General features: G+C 40.0%; 1 protein-coding gene across 50 annotated transcripts in view; it reads right to left on the bottom strand.

The window, feature by feature from the left end:
• The window catches only part of LOC127658783 (fibronectin-like), a 44,079-nt gene extending 21,026 nt beyond the window's left edge, over positions 1-23,053 (bottom strand). For 3 of the 50 annotated variants that reach the window (XR_007972456.1, XM_052148293.1, XM_052148288.1), the window contains exons 1-31: positions 22,750-23,053; positions 22,378-22,503; positions 20,629-20,766; positions 20,402-20,533; positions 19,857-19,994; positions 19,405-19,563; positions 18,963-19,160; positions 18,675-18,857; positions 17,278-17,454; positions 15,398-15,553; positions 15,146-15,274; positions 14,743-14,886; positions 11,315-11,436; positions 11,022-11,190; positions 10,336-10,521; positions 10,077-10,205; positions 9,895-9,981; positions 9,082-9,282; positions 8,640-8,825; positions 8,367-8,495; positions 8,181-8,270; positions 7,885-8,085; positions 7,582-7,668; positions 6,770-6,970; positions 6,328-6,513; positions 6,069-6,197; positions 5,882-5,971; positions 5,573-5,773; positions 3,627-3,716; positions 1,166-1,252; positions 887-1,087 (exon numbers count right to left, since the gene is read on the bottom strand). Coding sequence is in view for 47 of the 50 variants with exons in the window: in XM_052148293.1 (XP_052004253.1) it covers positions 887-1,087; positions 1,166-1,252; positions 3,627-3,716; positions 5,573-5,773; positions 5,882-5,971; positions 6,069-6,197; positions 6,328-6,513; positions 6,770-6,970; positions 7,582-7,668; positions 7,885-8,085; positions 8,181-8,270; positions 8,367-8,495; positions 8,640-8,825; positions 9,082-9,282; positions 9,895-9,981; positions 10,077-10,205; positions 10,336-10,521; positions 11,022-11,190; positions 11,315-11,436; positions 14,743-14,886; positions 15,146-15,274; positions 15,398-15,553; positions 17,278-17,454; positions 18,675-18,857; positions 18,963-19,160; positions 19,405-19,563; positions 19,857-19,994; positions 20,402-20,533; positions 20,629-20,766; positions 22,378-22,503; positions 22,750-22,879 (4,582 nt within the window). In the remaining 3 variants the exon portion in view is untranslated. Of the gene's footprint in view, positions 1-886; positions 1,088-1,165; positions 1,253-2,779; positions 2,982-3,626; positions 3,717-5,572; positions 5,774-5,881; positions 5,972-6,068; positions 6,198-6,327; positions 6,514-6,769; positions 6,971-7,581; positions 7,669-7,884; positions 8,086-8,180; positions 8,271-8,366; positions 8,496-8,639; positions 8,826-9,081; positions 9,283-9,894; positions 9,982-10,076; positions 10,206-10,335; positions 10,522-11,021; positions 11,191-11,314; positions 11,437-14,742; positions 14,887-15,145; positions 15,275-15,397; positions 15,554-17,277; positions 17,455-18,674; positions 18,858-18,962; positions 19,161-19,404; positions 19,564-19,856; positions 19,995-20,401; positions 20,534-20,628; positions 20,767-22,377; positions 22,504-22,749 lie in introns of those variants that run through there. The other 47 variants (XR_007972457.1, XR_007972458.1, XM_052148291.1 and 44 more) reach the window with 47 other exon arrangements.
• Positions 23,054-23,566: the final 513 nt, after the last annotated feature.

The raw sequence follows: 23,566 nt of genomic DNA, 5'->3' as shown, positions 1-23,566 counted from the left end.
TGTCTACTTTTTTCAAGGTTTGTCTGTGAAAAGATCCAAACACACTTTAAACTGCAGTACATCTCATCGAAGAGACTGTGCGTCTATCCCTCACAGCCTCATTGTCTTTGTCGTCAAAAATCCAATATAGTGCTGCTGTGAATAAGGTCTAGTATGTGCTGAATAACATTTATATACTTTTTTTCTTGGCAGATACCTTTAACAGGTAGTTAAAGGGCAGTTCTTTTAAAAATGAAATTTCTGTCATCACTGCTTACCCTTGAGTCTGTATGTATCTTACTTAGTCACCATTAACCGTCACTGTGTCTTTTTTGTAAAGAAAACAACAAAAGATATTTATGGCTTGATGACATCATCCCATGCTTCCACTGCAGCACAGGGATCACAATTTAAATAGTTTGTTCAATTAAGATATTTTATTCAGAAGTGTCCCAACACAATTATAGAGGTAATGCAGTGATCACATTTTGTTATCAAGTATACATTTTATATGGGCAAGTCTCACAGAACCTGTCAAAAACTGTTTCAGGTTATATTTTACTGCAAAATTAAAAAAATAATTTTGTAAAAATAAAATAAAAGACTAATTTTAAGACCATTACGATCTTTCACATTGTGTTATTACTTTCATGACAATTAAGCATATACAGTACTATTGTAATGCCTACAAAATAAATCTCATTACTCTACAATTTAAATAAAATGTCTTTTTTTTCCTTTTTGCATTAAAGTTTACGCATTATTTAATCCCTTTAATTTATGTTGATTTAAAAATAAATTGCTTTATTGTGCTTTATAATGGCCCTAAAAATGGCTTAATTTTCTTTAAAAATAATATCATAAATTTTTTCTTTTTTATAACACACATAGTGATTGTGTACTGTACCTGTCAGTGGCTCCCCAGCAGTGGTGACCTGAACAAATACAGGCTCACTCTCCAGAGTCTCTTCTACCGAGTAAATACTGATGTTATAAAGCAGACCTGGTTGAAGGTCACCCAGGGTCACGGAGGTGGCAGTGTTAGGCAGGTTCAGCTCAGTGCTGCCAGAACTACCTTCTTCAGATGGTGTGTAAACCACACGGTAGCCTAATCAAACAAAATATATATACAGTATTTGTCTTAAGGTGACAATGTTTTGTGTTTTTAGAGAAAACCCATGTTTACCCGTTATGGGAGTCAGAGGTTTAGACCAGCTGATCACAATGGCTGTCTCCCCCACATCCACTTTATGGTCAGAAGGGGCATCAGGAGCTAATGAAACAGATCAAACATAAGCCAACATGGCCACATCAGAAGATGAAATATGATACAGTCAAATACTGTGTGTAAGAGCATTTATCAGTGGACGATGCTGTGAAAGAGTGTTAAGACAACATGAAAATCAAAACGGACCCTTTTTACTTTCTCAATAAACAGTATGTACCTGGTCTTATTGTGCATGATTATTGCATGTTGTTATATATTATATTATATATATATATATACACATATATATTTTGAATATTTTATCGTGCTCTGAAAAGTGCACATTTTGTATCCACATTGGGGCCTCCACAACAAAATAAGGTACTTCAAATGTTGATAACAATATGCAGATAATAATATAAAAAAAATAAAATAAAAAAAAAGTCACACACAAGTGATCATCAATCATTTGAATACAGCTTATTTTTCAGTTTAATCCAATTCAAAGTACTTACATACCCATGACTGGTTTCCAACTATCCGTGCTATCTGTGGTTTTGTGTAGATGTGTAAATTCTCAAAACTAATGCTGGAGCTGATCAGGTCATTTCTCTTTCCCTCATTAGTGCTGTTCAGAATGTCGGCATTGTTAAGATGTTTCAGATAATGGTTGAACTGCTCCATGGTACTTTAAAATAGCAAATTCTCATGTGAAATTAAAATGGGTTGCATGTGCAACAATACTAATGGAAGCCCGAATTAATAGTGCATGTGAGCCGTTTTGCGTTTGTTACGAGAACTCTCATTTTAAGGAGAGCCTTGTTGATGTGCTGGCACTGATCCTGAAACTGGAGTTTGGGTTTCGCGGGAAGCCTGGTCGGCGCACGGATAGCAGAGCGCAATTTGGCTTGAAGAACTCTGTGCACATCCTTGTCCCACATGAAAAGCAAATTTAGTGCTCATAAATTAAAATTTATTTAATAAGGTTGTTTCATTGCCTGACGGAAATGCATACGGACATGGCTGACATGAGAGTATTACAATAAAGGTACAACTTAAAAAAAATAAATCTATATCAATATTTACACGTTGTAGCGATGACATTGGATCTTCCCAGATTGATGAATCCTTACACACCTATGGATTCCGGTCAAATTCCTGTCAGCTTGGACCAGTCTGCACATTGTTCTCTGACCTCTGTCATTAAAAAGCCGCTCGCTGGATGTTTTTTGCTTTTTCACACCATTCTCTATACACACTAGAGACTGTTGCACGTGAAAATCCCAGGTGATCAGCAGTTTCAGAAATACTCAAACGAGCCCGTCTCACACTAACAATCATACCACAGTCAATCATACCCCATTCTGATGGTTGATGTGAATATAATATGAAGCTCCTGACCCATATCTGCAAGATTTTATGAATTACACTGCTGCCACACGATTGGCTGATTAGATAAGCACATGAATAAGTAGCTGTACAGGTGTACCTAATAAAGTGGTCGTGAGTGTCAATTTTTTCATTTTATTTTGATGTAAATCGTGACCTGGACATGTTTTCGCATATAACCCACATAGTGATTGTGTACTGTACCTGTCAGTGGCTCCCCAGCAGTGGTGACCTGAACAAATACAGGCTCACTCTCCAGACTCTCTTCTACCGAGTAAATACTGATGTTGTAGAGCCGACCAGGGTGAAGGTCACCCAGGGTCACTGGAGGTGGCAGTGTTAGGCAGGTTCAACTCAGTGCTGCCAGAACTACCTTCTTCAGATGGTGTGTAAACCACACGGTAGCCTAAACAAACAAAAACGTATGCATATAACTACTGTTCCCAGAAGGAGGTAAATGAGGTACAACACACTGAGTTAGGGAAAAAAAATAAAAAAACATAATAAAAAAAAAATAACACACTCTTGTGTACTCTTACTGAAGAGTACACAAGAGTACCTTTATTCACGCCTGAATGGCAACTGATGCCAGGTAGCCACGCACACCCAGCAAAGACTTCCACAAACAGTGCCCAGCGAAGGGAGCTTAAACTCACAACCCATAGGACAGTGAAACTTAAGGGATGACTTGCTGTGAAATGCGTGAATGTTATTGTTCTGGGTTGATTTTCGTTTGGGCTTAGCCACAATCACAGCTGACTTGGACGAGTGTGAGGTGTTCATTCAGTGAAGTGAAGAGCTGAAGAATGATGAGGATGATGCAGGTGGCAGTATGTGTATACCAGCTGAGTGTGCGGGGTTACCCGGTGTCACCTTGTGTCACTGGCCTTTCAGGCATGAATAGAGGCGTCTTCAGTAAGAGTACGCGAGAGCGTGATTTCCCATACTCAATGTGATGAACCAAGTGAACCAACTGAATGGGAACAAGATATATACAATACTTGTCTTCAGATGACAACGTTTTGTGTTTTGAGGGACAAGTCTTGTTTACCTGTGATGGGAGTCAGAGGTTTAGACCAGCTGATCACAATAGCGGTCTCCCCCACATCCTCCACTTTATGGTCAGAAGGGGCATCTGGAGCTAATGAAACATAAGCCAACAAGATCACATCAGAAGATGAAATGTGATAGTCAAATACTGTGTGTAAGAGCATTTGTCAATGGACGAAGCTGTGAAAGAGTATTAAGACAACATTAATTCAAAATGGACCATTTTTACTCTCAATATATGTACTAGGGCTGCAACTAACAATTATTTTGATAATCGAATAATCCAACGATTATTAGAAAGATTATTCGACTATTCTGCGATTATTGCAACGATTAAGCATTAGTTCTTAACCGATTATTCAGCTTGTACCTGACTTAAAAGGTTGTAATAAACATGTTTGCTAACAATAAAGTGGACAAAATCATCTTTTAAAAAGATCTCTAAATGACATTCACTGAATTAAAGAAACATTTTTTATTACGTTTAATTTAGTAAACAAATTCACTGCAAAAATCCTATTGTTATCAAGTGTTTTTGTCTTTTTTTCCATTTAAAATGGTCTAAAAATAAATTTACTTAAGAGGCAACATATAAGATATTTAGACTTGCTTTAAGAGAATGTATCTTAAATATACAGTAAGTGTATTTTTTCACTTGGTTATTCTTCTGCGAGTGCAGTAAAGACAAAATATACTCATATTCAAAATCTATTCTCTAAAAGCAAGTCTGAATATCTCATATGCTGCTTCTCTGGTGACTGCATCTTTTTATAAAGAATTTTTAGATATTTAAAAAAATATATATTTTTATATTATATTCAACATTTTCAGATAACAATCTTTTCTTCTGCGGTGTAGCTGCTAAAGTAAATATATGTTGTTTTAAAAGAGTTTTACACATTTATATTGGAAAACAATTCAAAACAAAAACCCTCTCTCACCTTTCTGTACACTTCAATCCATCTTTAACTCACAAAAAAAAAAAAAACTCTCTCTTATTAATAAAGCTGGGTATTGCCAATTTCCTTCACGATAAAAATCCACATTGACATATATTATGATTCAAGAACTCGCGAGCCATCACGTTATAATCTTGCTGCATTAAGCATGCACGCTGAAGGATGAGCGTCCAAGCGGTAGAGTGTGCCTCAGCCGGGTGCAGTTTCAATCTCTCCCCCTCAGATCAGGACACTTCACACAATTCATAGAAGAGGCACTGATTGCACAGAGAAATGCCAATTTTGGAGATTGTAGTTAATTACATGACCTGCTTCCTTAATATTTTAACTTTAATAAAGCTATAACGCATTAAATATAACTGCATTTAAGATGTAACATTGGGGTGTTTCCTTTAAAGACGCTCAACATGCAAGTTTTGCTTCAGTGGAGCAGCAGCTCCAGCTTCACTTAGTCCACAACGAGAGTGCTTTTGTATTTACTTATTTTGTATTTTTGCATTATAATTACCTCATACTTTGCGATATACACCACCTGAAGCTGTGAAAGTTTAGAGTGCATCTAGACTGTGAGCGGTGTTTTCTTCTAATCCGCAGTCGGGTGTGAGCTGCAGTGCTGCTCTCGTGTGCCATTATTAGTGGCATATGATCTCATGTTACATTAAATTACATTAAAAGACTATTCGACAATTAAATTTTTTGTCGACAATTTTTTATTGTCAAAGTTGTCAATAACGTTGACTAATAGGTTCCACCCTAATATGTACCTGGTCTTATTGTGCTCAATCATGGCATGTTATTCCAAAGAAATAATATGTTTACATAATCTTTCATAACAATATAATATATTTTTACACCTCTGAAACAACTTTTGCTTTTATGCTGACACAACCAATGCTGTGTGGGAAGGGAAATAAAATATTATACAATAATATATACATATTTTCTATTTATTTATTTATTTTATGTACATAGTGATAGTGTACTGTACCTGTCAGTGGCTCCCCAGCAGTGGTGACCTGAACAAATACAGGCTCACTCTCCAGACTCTCTTCTACAGAGTAAATACTGATGTTGTAGAGCAGACCAGGGCGAAGGTCACCCAGGGTCACTGAGGTGGCAGTGTTAGGCAGGTTCAGCTCAGTGCTGCCAGAACTACCTTCTTCAGATGGTGTGTAAACCACACGGTAGCCTAAACAAACGATGTATATACTTTTAAGCATTTGTCTTCAGTGTATAATTTCTGTATAGGTGAATGTGACATAATTGTAATGTTTTGTGTTAGACAGCCCATGTTTACCTGTGATGGGAGCAAGAGGTTTAGACCAGCTGATAACAATGGCGGTCTCCCCCACATCCTCCACTTCATGGTCAGAAGGGGCATCAGGAGCTAATGAAACAGATCAAAAACAAGACAATAAGATGACATCAGAAGATGAAATATGATGACATTAGAACAAGACAGACAAAGAAAAAAAAAGGCTCACTTGTGGTCTGAGAAGTGGAAAGGATCAGATTAGGCTCCCCTTGGTTAGTAACTTCATACACATTTACTGTGTACTTCCTTCCAGGGAGAAGCTCACTGATGTTCACTGATGTAGCCGTATGAGGCAGATCTAGAAATGAATAAACAAGTTAGCACCACAACACCAAGACTCATTTGGTACATTCAAGTTCAACAAATCAACGTAGGCCAAAGGTAGACAAATGAACCACTGAATCCACACTTCAGCTGCACATACTGACCCAAGATATTGGGCTGTCCAGTCTGCCTTCCCTCTTCACTCAGATCATATTCCACCCTGAACCCAGACACAGTGTCTGATGCAGACATCCAAGAGATGACGAAGCTGCTGGACGTGATCTCAGTCACAGATTCAAAGGTGTCCACCACCGCAGGGGGGTGCGTAGTCTCTCCATCAAAGGTTGCCACTAGGGAAGAAAAGAAAAAATGAACATTATACAAACAGCTATGAAACGGCAGTTAACATGCCATCATTACCAAGCCATTTTAATCCACAGAACTGCCATTTGCTGAATGTGCTTTGCTGGTAAGAAAATCGCATTAATACGTAGCTGTACCTAATAAAGTGGTCAGTGAGTGTATATTTAGTTATTCTTATTTCGAGGGAAATCATGACCTGGACATGTGTTCACGTATAACCTATATAGTGATTGTGTACTGTACCTGTCAGTGGCTCCCCAGCAGTGGTGACCTGAACAAATACAGGCTCACTCTCCAGACTCTCTTCTACCGAGTAAATACTGATGTTGTAGAGCCGACCAGGGTGAAGGTCACCCAGGGTCACGGAGGTGGCAGTGTTAGGCAGGTTCAACTCAGTGCTGCCAGAACTACCTTCTTCAGATGGTGTGTAAACCACACGGTAGCCTAAACAAACAAAAACTTATGCATATAACTACTGTTCCCAGAAGGAGGTAAACGAATTTGGGAAATTGCACTCTTGCGTACAGTCACTGAAGATGCCTCTATTCATGCCTGAAAGGCCACTAACGCAAGGCGACGCCAGGTAGCCATGCACACCCAGCAAAGATTTCCACAACAGCGCCCAGAGCAGGGAGATTAAACTCACAACCCATAGGACAGTGAAACTGAAGGGATGCCTTGCTGTGAAATGCATGTATGTTTTTGCTCTAGGTTGATATGCGTTTGGGCTAAGCCACAATCACAGCTGACCACGACGTGTGTGAGGTGTTCGTTCAGCGAGGCGAAGAGCTGAAGAACGACGGAGATGATGCAGGAGCTGTATATGTATACCAGCTGGGTGTGCAGGGTTACCCACAGTTGCCTTGTGTCATTGGCCTTTCAGGCGTGAATAAAGGTGTCTTCAGCAAAAAGTATGTGAGAGCACGATTTCCCATACTCAATGTGATGTACTGAGTGAACCGACTGAATGGGAACAAGATATATATACACAATACTTGTCAGCATTTGTCTTCAGATGACAATGTTTTGTGTTTTGAGGGACAACCCTTGTTTACCTGTGATGGGAGCCAGAGGTTTAGACCAGCTGATCACAATAGCTGTCTCCCCCACATCCACTTTATGGTCAGAAGGGGCATCAGGAGCTAATGAAACAGATCAAACATAAGCCAACATGGCCACATCAGAAGATTAAATATGATACAGTGGAAGGTACTCTGAACGAGTGTTAAGACAACATGAAAAATATAAATATATATATATATATATATATATATATATATACACACAATTTTGTTTTATGAAAATCATGACCTGGACATGTTTCCACGTATAACCCATAGAGTGATTGTGTACTGTACCTGTCAGTGGCTCCCCAGCAGTGGTGACCTGAACAAATACAGGCTCACTCTCCAGAGTCTCTTCTACCGAGTAAATACTGATGTTATAAAGCAGACCTGGTTGAAGGTCACCCAGGGTCACTGAGGTGGTAGTGTTAGGCAGGTTCAGCTCAGTGCTGCCAGAACTACCTTCTTCAGATGGTGTGTAAACCACACGGTAGCCTAAACAAAAGATGTATATACTTTCAAGCATTTGTCTCCAGTGTACTTGAATGGGACATAATTGTAATGTTTTGTGTTAGACAGCCCATGTTTACCTGTGATGGGAGCAAGAGGTTTAGACCAGCTGATAACAATGGCGGTCTCCCCTACATCCTCCACTTCATGGTCAGAAGGGGCATCAGGAGCTAATGAAACAGACCAAACACAATACAACAAGATGACATAAGAAGATGAAACATGATAATATAGAACAAGAAAGACAAAGAAAAAAAAAGGCTCACTTGTGGTCTGAGAAGTGGAAAGGATCAGATTAGGCTCCCCTTGGTTAGTCACTTCATACACATTTACTGTGTACTTCCTTCCAGGGAGAAGCTCACTGATGTTCACTGATGTAGCCGTATGAGGCAGATCTAGAAATGAATAAACAAGTTAGCACCACAACACCAAGACTCATTTGGTACATTCAAGTTCAACAAATCAAGTTCAACAAATCAACGTAGGCCAAAGGTAGACAAATGAACCACTGAATCCACACTTCAGCTGCACATACTGACCCAAGACATTAGGCTGTCCAGTCTGCCTTCCCTCTTCACTCAGATCATATTCCACCCTGAACCCAGACACAGTGTCTGATGCAGACATCCAAGAGATGACGAAGCTGCTGGATGTGATCTCAGTCACAGATTCAAAGGTGTCCACCACCGCAGGGGGGTGCGTAGTCTCTCCATCAAAGGTTGCCACTAGGGAAGAAAAGAAAAAATGAACATTATACAAACAGCTATGAAACGGCAGTTAACATGCCATCATTACCAAGCCATTTTAATCCACAGAACTGCCATTTGCTGAATGTGCTTTGCTGGTAAGAAAATCGCATTAATACGTAGCTGTACCTAATAAAGTGGTCAGTGAGTGTATATTTAGTTATTCTTATTTCGAGGGAAATCATGACCTGGACATGTGTCCACGTATAACCTATATAGTGATTGTGTACTGTACCTGTCAGTGGCTCCCCAGCAGTGGTGACCTGAACAAATACAGGCTCACTCTCCAGACTCTCTTCTACCGAGTAAATACGGATGTTGTAGAGCCGACCAGGGTGAAGGTCACCCAGGGTCACGGAGGTGGCAGTGTTAGGCAAGTTCAACTCAGTGCTGCCAGAACTACCTTCTTCAGATGGTGTGTAAACCACACGGTAGCCTAAACAAACAAAAACTTATGCATATAACTACTGTTCCCAGAAGGAGGTAAACGAATTTGGGAAATTGCACTCTTGCGTACACTCACTGAAGATGCCTCTATTCATGCCTGAAAGGCCACTAACGCAAGGCGACGCCAGGTAGCCATGCACACCCAGCAAAGATTTCCACAACAGCGCCCAGAGCAGGGAGATTAAACTCACAACCCATAGGACAGTGAAACTGAAGGGATGCCTTGCTGTGAAATGCATGTATGTTTTTGCTCTAGGTTGATATGCGTTTGGGCTAAGCCACAATCACAGCTGACCACGACGTGTGTGAGGTGTTCGTTCAGTGAGGCGAAGAGCTGAAGAACGACGGAGATGATGCAGGCAGCTGTATATGTATACCAGCTGGGTGTGCGGGGTTACCCACAGTTGCCTTGTGTCATTGGCCTTTCAGGCGTGAATAAAGGTGTCTTCAGCAAAAAGTATGTGAGAGCACGATTTCCCATACTCAATGTGATGTACTGAGTGAACCGACTGAATGGGAACAAGATATATATACACAATACTTGTCAGCATTTGTCTTCAGATGACAATGTTTTGTGTTTTGAGGGACAACCCTTGTTTACCTGTGATGGGAGCCAGAGGTTTAGACCAGCTGATCACAATAGCTGTCTCCCCCACATCCACTTTATGGTCAGAAGGGGCATCAGGAGCTAATGAAACAGACCAAACACAATACAACAAGATGACATAAGAAGATGAAACATGATAATATAGAACAAGAAAGACAAAGAAAAAAAAGGCTCACTTGTGGTCTGAGAAGTGGAAAGGATCAGATTAGGCTCCCCTTGGTTAGTCACTTCATACACATTTACTGTGTACTTCCTTCCAGGGAGAAGCTCACTGATGTTCACTGATGTAGCCGTATGAGGCAGATCTAGAAATGAATAAACAAGTTAGCACCACAACACCAAGATTCATTTGTTACATTCAAGTTCTACAAATCAACGTAGACCAAAGGTAGACAAATGAACCACTGAATCCACACTTCAGCTGCACATACTGACCCAAGACAATGGGCTGTCCAGTCTGCCCTCCCTCTTCACTCAGATCATATTCCACCCTGAACCAAGACACAGTGTCTGATGCAGACATCCACGAGATGACGAAGCTGCTGGATGTGATCTCAGTCACAGATTCAATGGTGTCCACCACCGGAGGGGGGTGCGTAGTCTTTCCCTCAAAGGTTGCCACTAGGGAAGAAAAGAAAACGAGCACATTAATCAAACTGCTATAAAACTGCAAAGATTTATATGGCTTCGATTCATTGTCTTTTCATTAATTGATTTGTTCACTTTGAGAACTTGGCAGTGCAATACTGAAGATATTGTTGAACTTAAGCAATTTGTATGACAAATTGCTCAAGTTCCTCATTTGTAAGATGCTTTGGATAAAAGCATCAGGGAAATTACTAAATGTAAATGTATTGCACAAAATACCTTTTATGGAATTTGTACCAACTCTGCACTACTGTGAATTTTTCTAAATAACAAATTTTAGAATATTTTTTTTATTGTATTGTATAATTTTTTTTATTTTACTGAATGGCAGTATTCCTGTACTGTGTTGAATGATGTAATGCCCAAATGTCCTCCAATGGATTAATAAAGTACCATCCTATCCTCCTATTCCATCCTATGCAATGTCATCAATGAATGTGACGATGAAAGGCAATCACACAGTGATGACCTACAGGAGCCATAGTTGGTGGTGAAGTCAAAGCGAGTGAATTCTCTACGTCCGAAGTGCAGGATGCTGATGAGTTGACCCTCGTAGATGATTCCTGGCTTCAGTCCAGCGATGGTATAAGAGTTCAGATGGCCTGGAATAGTGACCTCCATCCACTGGTCATGGGTGTTTTTCTGTTCAGAAATTAGTAAGTTGCAGCTCAATAGACTCCCTAACACAATCACATACTATTGTTTTGGCACAGGAACATATTGGGTACAGGAATGTAAGGTGTACAGCAGCTCAGAAGAGGCTCACCTGTCTCCATCGAAGTATGTACTGTGTGATGTGTGCAGAAGATGGGGCATTCCATTGGATGGGGTGGGAGTTGGGCTGGTTGCTAGATTCTGTTATAATCACCTGGACTGGACGATGACCACCTGATATACAGTATACAGACATGAGGATCTCAAGAAATATAATTGAACAGGGCACCAAACATGGTTCCAAAGATATTTTATATTCAAATCATATTTGGAGCCAAGGCCTTCAGCATTTTATAAGACACAAACTCTCAGACACCCTATGAGCCGCCCACACTTTTTTCACTGACCGTCTGATGCATATTGCTAAAAAAACAAACAAACTATAAAAGTACTTTGTTGAGTACCATTCTAAGCTCTATTCTATTCTGATTGGCTGACTTCACACAACTTCAGATATGGGCACAGAGTTAACAAGTACTTTTGAGCATGAATTATCACTGTATTGTTACCAGTGTTTACGAAGTTAGTGGCCTCAAATACAATATATAAAAAATTTTGTTTGAGGTAAGTTGTTGCTTTTTGTGAAATAAACTGTACTTTTGGATGGAAAAAAGTTTCAAAGTATACACTTTTCACTAATTTTCAGTGTTGTCTGTACAACCATTTGAAGAGACGGAGTCATTAGTTTTTTTATTGTCTGTTTTTAAACCTGACGGAGCCGCACCCGCTGCCATCCCCAGATCGCTTCCAGCGCCACTCGCATCGTCCTCAATCCCGTGGGAAGAAGGAGCAATGCGGGGGGGCGGCTGGAGTGGCTTGCTTTCGGATGAAAGCGAGCCGCGACCGCCATGTTGTCATGGTCATGCTCTCACAGTGAGAGCATGAACCATCCACAAACTCAGCCTTGGTGTGATCGCTACCCAGACACACGAGACAACTCCTGTGGCCGTCTGAAGCGGAGAGCACTCTACCACATCCAGGAACTACACAGGGGCGGAAGGGCATCTTTATAAAGACGCGTCCTGAAAAGGACGTTCATCGCCGCTGTGTATTTTGCTCTTTTAGAGGAAATCACTCTTTTAACTAACTCTTTCGAGTTTGGGTTTTACTGCGCTGTCGAAGCGCCCAGGGGCAATATACACTGCCGTGCAAAGAGAAATCGCCACTGTAATGTGCCCTCAATCCAACAGCATCAGAGGAATACAGGAACGGGTGTGTCTTCACGCGAACAGCATGCACAACCATCGGCTCCGACGAAATTTTCTGAATGAACTCTAGTATTTCCTCGCCTTTATACCCGTATGTCTGGGGGCGGGGTATGCAAATACTGGCTGCCAACTTCTCATTGGCCTTTTTTCATAGATCAGAGGTATATTCGTTGCTCAAGAGAGACCCCTAGTGTCGCTTCTCCGATGTCGAAGAGCGACAGACGGGGAACCCAAATTTCTGGTATCAAACAGCCCGAAGCTGCAATGCTGCTCTGGCACTTCATCATTAGCATTTAATGTGATCTCATCTTATGTTAAATGAGATCAAATGACTATTTAACAATGAAAATCTTTGTCGACAATTTTTAAATTGTCAGTGTTGTCAATAACATCGACTAATCGTTTCAGCCCTAGTTATTAATAGCGATAACAAAATCTAGGGAAATAACAGCCCAATCTCATGAAAAGTTGTACATAATTTACATAATGTGATGTCACATGATTATGTTCACATAAACTCACGAATTCATCACGTGCAAATTCCCGGATGTCTAATGTGGAAGCGCGTTTTTCACGCATGAGGCGTAAAGGACATGCTTATTAATATTATGCCCTTGCCCAAACCCCTTATCTAAACCTAACTAATCAGTAGAGTGTGTAAACATGATAGGAAGCTGTTGTGTGTGACAGAAGCAATTAGTTGTTGTGTATTAGATGGAAACGATTTCCAGCGATATCATTGGCTATAGCGAAAGTCGTAGGAATTCAAACAAGTGCTGTCGCACATTATCATACGAATTTAGCCAAATTTAGAAACGTTGTTCGAATCCTGATGATTTCACTGTGAGAGTATGTTGGAAATAATCTACTATTATAATTGTAGTCATAATCATGCAGCCTCCCGCCAACAACTCATAAGAACACCGCCCACTCCCGCTGCAACGTAACAATAACAAAAAAAACGTCCCGTGGCTACCGCAAATAAAGTCAACCTCTAAATGGCAGTTATAATCATAAATCACTAATGATTGCTTTGTGTTGTTAGACCACAATTCTTGCACTTACATTCATGTGATGAGCGAGACAAAGCTTGTCAATGTCAAAGCATGCATGATGACACAGAGGCAGAAGGACTTGCAAATTCACAGTAATGGTAAAGATGCCACGCCAACAAATGGTTGAAATAACTATTGCGTTTAGTGCACTGGTAATACACTGAGACAATAACCCGAGACCCAGATCCAGACCAAGACACTGAGAAATGCACAAAGACCACGTGTATATAGCCTCATGAGGTCTTGAAACCAAGGCCACAAGATCAAGACTCCAACTCTAGAAATTTAACACTACTCTGTGAGATTCTTACCACAGTTCCAGCACTGAGACATAAGGAGAGAGGACACACACTGTCTCGTGCTTTCAAAGCTTTAAATACAGCAGACAAACTTTTACTGCCATGACAGCCCACTGGCTGGGTAGTCCGTATACAAAATTTAAAGCTCACTTAGTCTGTATTATGTTCCGCCAGCCTGCACCAGCCTAACCCCCACTTTTCCCAGCCCTCTAACAGCAGGGTGCCATTACTGAGGGCTATTGCTCTGGGGTTGCCTCTACACACATCAAGCAAAGGAAACACTTTAGACTCCAATAAGCTGTCAGTAATGTAGGAAAAAAAACATTATTAACAGAGAGAGAATAAAAATACAAAAAATTCTGAACTTGAGTCAACAATGTCATTAACAATGGAAACTATATAAACGCTGAATGACTTTACAGATGCCATGGCAAGGCAAGCAGAAAAGGTAACCGGTTTGGTTGAAATTCAAGCAAATTCCCAGCACAAGCTGAAAGAAACTCAAGGCAAACAAACGACACCAAAAGGGTCGTGGGGGGTGATTTAGACAGCTGTGCAATGTGTTTGTCTTTCCTCATGCAGAGAACTTCAAAGAAGGCAAAGTCAGAGATCCACCCAAATCCAATGGATTAGGGCATCTAAAAGCCAACATCCTTGACAATGCTAGAGGATGAGCATTTGTCGAAAGTTATAAAGGAAAAGATCACAAGGAAAAGCAAACACTAATCGCCACTCTAGCAAAACACCTGGGAGAAAAGGCAAACACCACCCTTGCTCTCAGTAAACATCTGGAAGCCTTTGACTTCCAAACCTCACCCCTCCCCACCCATGCCCGCAAGACTACTTATAGCAGTACACAGCATGACCCACATGCTCGAGTGAGAGAACATATCTACCAAAAAGATGCCATTTACTCACCAGGGAAAGATTGCTGAGGCTCACATCTTAACTCTCCAACCCCATTTCCATAGCAGTAACATCTGTAGTGGATTCCCTGAATAACTTTGTCCCACGATTCTCCGATCTGATAGAGTGCTCTAGTCTCAGGCTCCTGGCAGTGATCTGGAAATGGAAATCATATTAACATGGTCATTATCGAATCATTAATGCCATCATTTACACTACACATGGCTAGAACTGTTGATCCTTAGTCTCCAATTTAGAGAAAGAGGCATTCTAATTGTTTCAAGGAATGTTAATTAATGCAAATGTCCCATTTCCTCAATGACTTCCTCCTAGTACCAGTACCCACTCCAAAATTCCCTCACCCTCTTTTCTAATGATCAAAAATGTAGAGTAAATGGAGATAACTGATGCTCACCGATAACGTCACACTTCCAGCTTCCACGGCCTTGACCGAAACAGGTGCAGTTCATCATGTAGCCGTCATCGTGCCGTTTAGTAAAAGTCTGGTTTACGTCATAGGTCAAATTATCCACAATGCACTGGTCTGAAAGAGGAAGAGACACAAACATAATGGATTCCTCCACTAGTCATGTGACTTTACCACATGCAACCCATGAAAAGGAGTGAGAGTTCCTGTCCTTAATACACATACAGCATGACTTCTCACCTTTGAGTTGTGAGTAAGCAACGCAGCTCCATTCTCCACGGCCATTGCCCACACATGTACAGCGCATCATGTGACCCAGAACATCATGACGTCTGTCCCACTGGTCACCCACACGATACATCACACCCTCATTGATGGTACACACCTCCTCATGGGCTAATGGAAAGAGATCAGTCATATCAAACTATGAACCTGGATCAAATGCGACTACTCCTACCCTAAAACAATGTATGCATTTTACCAATACTGGCTAAACTAGTATTTTTTTTTAATTACCCACTTATTAAAAGCCCCTGTGATATTCTTATTACTCCATTCACAAACTTATGGCTCTGAAGCAACCAAATGCTACTTAACTCTGCTGCTTAATATTATCTAACCTTTAAAGTTTCTAGGAGATTCCAATAAGACTGGTACATATTTGTACTGAAGTTAAAACAGCAGTTAAAGCTCAAATCAGGGTGTGCTAAAAGATCAATAAACTTTCATTTATTTTCTTAATGGCAAATAGATTTCTGAATAATTCATCAGCTAAACAATTTGGTGGTCAGTTAAGACAAAACAACCAAAACTAATGACCATCGATCTATAAAGCTCAAGGCAGTATCTCACAAATAGCCTTATTGTTTTAACTGGGAAATCACTAACTGGGATATCGGAGTAATAAAAAAGGAATGAGAATGGGGAAATAGCTTCAAGGTTAAAAGTGGAGGAGGCTGCACTGAACCCAGCTGCTCTGAAGGCCAGCCAGATGTATATGCTCCAATGCCAGCTAGATTCTGGTACCATGCCAACCTCCCTCTGTCTACAGCCCAACACAGCAGAGATGGACAGAAATGTTTGCATAAAAAAAAATGGCAGCTGCTTCTAAAGTACAATTGTTAAATGTTCTCTCCTATTGTATCAGCAGACACATTCAGTACTTAATTCAAAACTACATACAGTCGCCCCAAATAGTATTACACTTCTGACATAATTAAAAATGCATGAATATCTTTGCATTTTATGGCAAGTGCAAATAGCACAAGCACTATTCCAGCAAATATTTCAGAAAAATAAGTTAGGTTTCAAAATAATAATACAAAAAAATAGATATGATATGAACCAAATGTGTGGTTACTCTGCTAGGGCACCTTTGTGAATTTGAGGGGAACTGACTTCTACTAAAAATCACCTTGAGACCAGTTGGTTAAACATAGATAAGAAGAGTAAAGTTTGTTCTGACAAAAGATCTAGCACCATTTGTTTACATATGCCACATTGTTTACATTTGATATTTGAATGACAATTGTCCTTGTACAGAGAGACAAAAAAAAATCCCTACCCCCTACAAAACAAACACTACATTACAACACAAATAGCAGCCCTGCCTTCAACATCTTTTCAATCACTAAATCTCAGCACTATCAATAAACTCTCCAGATTTCAACTGGCACCTTCGTGACAGAGACACCCATCAAAGGCCAGTCAGAAGTAGGCATTTATGCAAATATGGCTGAATACGTGCTGTGATCTTTTCTTCCACATTGTTAACATTCTCATCTTAACTGTTACCAGATCACCTCCCGTAAAGACCACAAGGTAACTGGAAAGGCTGTGAGACCTTGTGCGTAATGACACTTTTATCTTTTCAATCTTTTTCTAATATGCATCTTGAAATTGGCAGTGGGAGGCAAGACAAGCAAAGATTTAACAAACATGGACTGCAGCCTCTCGCAGTATCTCTGGAAAAGTTGAAGATAAAATGTTTTGCTCAAGGTTATTCATATCCAGAACAGTTGCAGGTTTGAAATACTTTCATAATATAACTCTCAAGCCTCCTTTGTTCTAAAGCCTAATCCGCTCCAACATCTATTGGTAGAGAAAAAAACGGCACTTACCTAACATGGGGCAGAAGCCAAAGCGCTGCTCTCTGTCATAGTCGTAAGTGGTGCCACACCATTTCATGCCATCTCTTCTGCCATCAGCAGTGCAGTCAGTATAGTTACGGCCATTGTACAGGAATGGGAAGTGGCACAAGGCACCATTGGAATTTCCTCCTCTGGTTGTGACCAAAACTAAAAGATATATTTACCCATCAGTGAGAAACAAGTAAATAAGTAGTAAATTTAACAGTAACGTGTATACAAATTGCCATGGCTCATGGCTTGTTCCTTACGGGGCCCGAACTAGCAACTTTCCCATTATCAGCCATGAGGGTTATCTACACTAACCCACACCACATCGATTCTCTTTGTGATGCATACGAATCAATATGAAACTTGTCTGACAATGATAAGTGAATACCATGTAGATAACTGGAGATTTTTAAAGATGCACTCAGCATTTTAACACCCAAGATAATCCTAGGTTAAGGAATGCTCTTCCGCTTGTTAAAAATGCTCCCATGTTAAATGTGTAAACCGCTAAAAACTAATATTTTTTAAAATAGCATACACGGACTAAACTTGACTCCATCTCACTCTCACTCAGCAGGGTGTTTATTCAGTTACATATTGCTTAATTGTGCTTTGTTGTGTCCCCCGCCCCACTATGTTTTATTTTTTCCATTTTGTATTGTACTGCTTTGGGTCTGAGAATAGCGCATCATAAAATTAAATGTTTTATTGTTTCCTAAGCAACTTCCTAGCAATGCCCCAGCAACCACCCAAAACACCCTAGCAACCATCTTGCAATGCCCTAGCAACCACCCAGAACAACCTAGCAACACCTAACTGCCTAGCAACGCCCTAGCAGCCACCCAAACACCATAGCAACCACCTAGCAATGCTGTAGTAACCATCCAAAACATAACCTAGCAAACAGCCTAGCAACTGCAGAACATCACAGAGGCATGGGTTTGGGCTCTTTTGACTCAAGGAAGTTTACTGTGTTTTTGCGTTCACACCATTTTTCAATTGTATTTCTCTGAGAACATGCACCAGATGGACATTTTTGACCGATTGGCAACGTTTTGTTGTTTTTTCAGCGTCACAAGCATGAGCGCCTCAAGTACTGCGTCATCTTTGACAAAATGAGTCTCAAAACACCTGTGTTCTGTTCTGTTTCTTGTGCTGCGCCTAGCTTTTTTAACACAAGAATGTGTACATCACCTAAGGCTACTGATATGAGACTTATTCTCATGTGAATCTACATTCAATTAATATATTTTTAAAAAGTACTTTATATTTCTTGATGTAAAACATTTTTAATAAGGAAAATATTACTGAATGCACCTTTAAGCTAGGAGTACACTTCAAACTAATCTAAACAAACTAGAATTTTTTTTTATCCCCACCATTGTTCCCAGTACAGAAGGAGTTCTTGTAGTCTTTCTCAAAGTCAGACGAGGTGCTGCACCAGAGCTGTCCATCACTTCGTCCCTCAGAAGTGCAGGAGTAGAACGTTTTTCCCATGAACACAAAAGGGAACACACAAGGCTGGCCATTTGAGCTACCGCCATACACCTGAGAATGGCCCCCTGCATACACACACACACATCACATGTGATACAATGAAAAACTAAGATATGCCAATTCAGTCATATAAAACAGCAGAAAAATGTAATGAATTGAAAGTCACTAACCCCACTCTTCACAGCTGACACCGTTCCCCAAGCACGTACACAACAACTGTGTGCTGCCTTGGGTCTTGATCCAGCGCATGCCCAGGAAGTAGGAAACATTTGCATCTGTCAGACAGGTTCCCTCTACTGGATACTCTGGCACTGCCATGGGGTGGAATACTGCAGACTGGACATTGGTAATCACTTGAGGCCCAGTACCTTGTGCGCAAATCACATAAGTTATCATGTTACTTTATGTTTTCCATTTTGGAGCTTGACAGTCATGGTCACTATGAACTGTTGTATAGAAAAGAGCTGCAAGAAGATTCTACAAAATTCTCCTTTTGTAATATACAGGTTTGGAACGACATGACTTTTCAAAAATACAAAACAGAATTTAGCCTTAATTTTAATTTTTTTGTGAAATATTCCTTTAAGAATAGTGTTAATGTGAGCTCCTTACCCAGACTAGTAGTGTGCAGTGACACATGTCTCTCACATTTCCACTCTCCACGCCCATTACCAGTACACAAACACTGTAGCACATGCCCGTGAGAATCTGTTTTGCTCCATGTGTCTCCAATACGGTAAGAAGTGCGCATGTCCTGGTCGTTACAGTGGTCTGTGTTGCAAAACACACAAAATCAGATGTTTCTAATCTGCAAAAAGCTATTTAAGACCGTGTTGCTGTTCTTCTAAATAACAAAATAATTGGTCATGATTTCTTACTTTAAAAAAAAACAGAGGAGAAAAATGTTTCCTCTCCTTCACACTTTAAGCAACAATGTCCTTGCAATGATGCCAGAGAGTTAAACTGCACTACAGGTTTGCACTGTTTTTGAGTAGATCATTCAAGCGCAATCCAACTGGACAATGGAAGATTGGTATTGAAAGTATGCATTGTGGTTTTCCTACTTTTAGATGTGCATGTGATGCGTCCATTTCCTTCCCCTAGACAGGTGCAGTCCATGATCATCCAGCCTTGGTAAGGTTTCTCCCAGGTCTCACCAACCCTATAGGACGTCCCAGCTGAATTGTCATAACAGCGTTCCGCTATCAAGCATATGAAAAAAAGGAGAGAAAAATGACTTTTCAACTCTAACATGATGCATTTCAGTACCATTTCTTCATTACCAATCCAAATATAATTCATTTAAAGTGATAGTTCACCCAAATATGAAAATGATGTCATTATTTACACAGCCTCATGTCGCTCCAAATCTGTATGTTGCTATTATGCTGAAAAATGACAGGATATATGTTCTTCACACAAAGCAATCATAGGGCTTTAAAAGACTTGGAATATAGTACATAAGATGTATGGACTACTTCTCTAGTAGCTTGAGCTTGACAGCCCCATCTTACTATGAAGTCTCATTGTATGGCAGGAGCTGAACACAATTATTTAAAAAAATTATTTTTTACATTTGTGTACAATTGTTTTTTGGTCAAAAGATTACCAACAGGTTTGCAGGTCCACTCTCCTTTCCCATTGCCTAAACAGACACACTCCAGCATGTAGTCTCCAGTGTCATGGGGTCTCCTCCAGGTGTCTCCAATCTTGTAAGATCGCCCTCCCTCATGACAGCGGTCTACAACAGAGACCAATTTGGTAAACAACAGCACAAAACCAATACGTAAGATTACCAAACTGCAGTACAGTGAAGGAAAGTTCCAGTCTACTCACTTGCAATGGTGCAACTTATTTTCCCTCGACCAGAGCCAATGCAAGTGCAGTCCCAGATCATCCCGTCTCTGGGCCTCTCATAAGTCTCTCCAACTCGATAGGAGCGGGTATTTACTTTATCGTAGCAGGTCTCCTCAGCTGGGAACACACATAAACATTTTTCTTTTCACTATTCACCATCTTAAAGATGTCATATTTAATAACCCCTCTGTAGAGAGGGGTTATTATATATATATTCAATCAAGTCAGGAAATATTCTTCAGCTTTACCACATCATTTGGCCAATAATTCCATAAAATTTCCTTGATTTTTTTTCATGAGGAATTTTAAAGGTGCACCCAGTAATTTCATTTTGGACTTATGTTGACACCTAGTGGCACCGATGCAGCAACATCTAAACACAGTTCACTAGATTAAGCGAGTGGTATGAACCCTTTTCAGACTTTCAGGTTTTAGAACACAATTGCAGGGTAAACTTTAATAGCACTGAATGGGAGGCCATGCCAAATATATTTGTTTTTTCACATTTCTCAAACAACTTTCCAAATTAAGAAAAAAAATTGACTGATGGATTACAACCACCAGAAGAGAGAACATGGCAAATTTACCATCACTATCTTTGTGAACTCAAGTATTTAAGCAAACTTCTGTCATGCTATAATTCATCACATTCACTATGATCACAAAATGCCAATCTATTACAATACCTGGAATATCAAAATTCACAAAAGGACTTAGATAATTTTTCTATTTGGCTCCTAAACAATAGAATAATCTTCCTAGCATTGTACAGGACTGAGACACACTTTCTCAGTTTAAGTCTGGACTTAAGACTCATCTCTTCAGCCATGCACACACCTAATTTATCCCTCAACTCATAGTTTTACTGCATTAGCCAGATCCACTGGAACCGGAAACTCTTCTAATATTCTATAACTCTGCATTAAAGTAAATGGCATATATGCTATACGGGATAAATATATGTTGCTGAGTGTTGACTACTAACTGCAGCCTATGCCAGCCAAACATCACTTTAGTCTACCTCGGTAGTTTACATTACAGAATCATTTTCTGTTACAGCATAATTTTCTGTGAAGCTGCTTTATAACAACGTGTGTTGTGAAAAGCGCTATACAAATAAAAATTACTCTCCACAGTGGAAACCTCATCCAATCTGTGGTAAATTGTATTTTAATTTAAATTTAATTAAAAACTATTTTCAGGGTAATATAATAAAAAGTATATTGCTATAAATGTACACCACATAATAAAAAAAATTAATAAAAATTAAAAATAAAAACTGTAAATACAAAAAAAGGTTTGAATGAAAAAGAATCATCACAGTCTGTGAATAGGGTCCATTCAGCTGGCCATGTGATCATAACATGGCAGCCCCCACGAGGGGACCCTCTCCATGTACAAAAAAACAGCTTTTATAAGGTTACTGACATGATTGGCGTATTCATCACATGTGAGTGCTCATGATTTGATAGTTTCCATTTCTTCAGGAGTAAATTTTATTAATGAGGAAATAATTACTGAGTGCACCTTTAAGCATCGTTTTAAATACATTGCACTTATTAATTTAGAATCGCACATAACTAGAAAAAAATTATATATTTATAAAACGTAGTATCCAACTCCCATTACTTTTGAAAGATTTTAGTTATTTCCATGACTATTCACAGTTCCCTGATACTTCCAGGTTTTAAGTGTCCCGAAAGTTGAAAATTATTTGGAGGAACTTACCTTCAGGCTTTGATTTACATTTAATACCAGAGACTCCGTGGCAAGTGCAGAGCAGAGTGCTTCCCAGATAACTGCGCTCCCACTGCTCTCCAAGTCCATAAAACTGACCATTTTCAACACAGCCATCTACAGAGGACACAATAGTACCCTTCTTAGCTCTAAAACATTTCTCAACAAAAAAAACATAGTCGCTTATAAAAAACCTAATGTGCACCTGCACAAACGTATCGTTCAAAGTCATAAGATTGATCACAGTTTCATTAGGTTTATTTGCGTGCGTCAAACCCCAATGATGCCACTTAATGGTTCGTTCTCTCAATGCACTTCATTGTAAACAAAAGCAGACAAATGGGTGATGGCAGATCAACCTACCTTGGGAAACGGATGACACGGAGTGTTCCTGAGCTTGTCTCCTATGTTTGCCCGTCCCTTTCGGCATACACTGCACAGCGCTGGCGAGCAAAGCCACTGCCAGCGCCGTGACCAAAGGGCCACCGGACATTTTCACAGGTGAGATGAAACAGAAGTTGAACAACAATAGTTAAATCTTCCTTTCTTGGGTATAGAGGCTTATGGAGACGCACTATACTAGCTGAGGATTCCAGGTTTGGCAGCTGCTCCAAGTAACCAAGTTTCCTCTGCGTTGCGCCTTTTCTGTGCGTCCTGCCCCTCCTACTCTCTTGCGCACCTCTGCAAAGAGCTCAGATGTGCGGAGAGCTTTTATTTGACCTTCCGCCCGGGAGGAGGAACTACCCCTACACACAAGTAAGATAGCGAAAGCGTCACCTGGCCATACAGAAACCCAATCTTTAGCTCTTTTTTTTTTAGGCTAAAGCTTTCATGCACTGTCAATGCAGTGCACTCACTTTCTGTTTTATATCTAAATAATAAAAATACTCAAGTGATCAATAAATGACCCAAATTCATCCGTTCCATTTTGAGTCACAGTATTTCTTAAGCAAGTGCGTGACAGTACTAATCTAATAGAGAAGAATACAGCTGAAGTGCATGGAAGTCCCATGTCCCATTCACAGATGGCTCAGGGCACTGAACCCATATGAAACCAATTAGAGAACCTATAAACTTCAATAATACTTCCTCACCAATAAAATAAAGTTTATTCTGAGTTTACTGTCACCCTCAGATAAATAATGTGAGAGGGGATAAGGCAGATGCAAGCTGTACTGTA

This window comes from Xyrauchen texanus, chromosome 18 (assembly GCF_025860055.1).
Source record: "Xyrauchen texanus isolate HMW12.3.18 chromosome 18, RBS_HiC_50CHRs, whole genome shotgun sequence".
Taxonomy (NCBI): Eukaryota; Metazoa; Chordata; class Actinopteri; order Cypriniformes; family Catostomidae; genus Xyrauchen; species Xyrauchen texanus.
The sequence above is the reverse complement of the archived record's forward strand: the minus strand, read 5'-3'. Positions and strand labels throughout refer to the sequence as shown.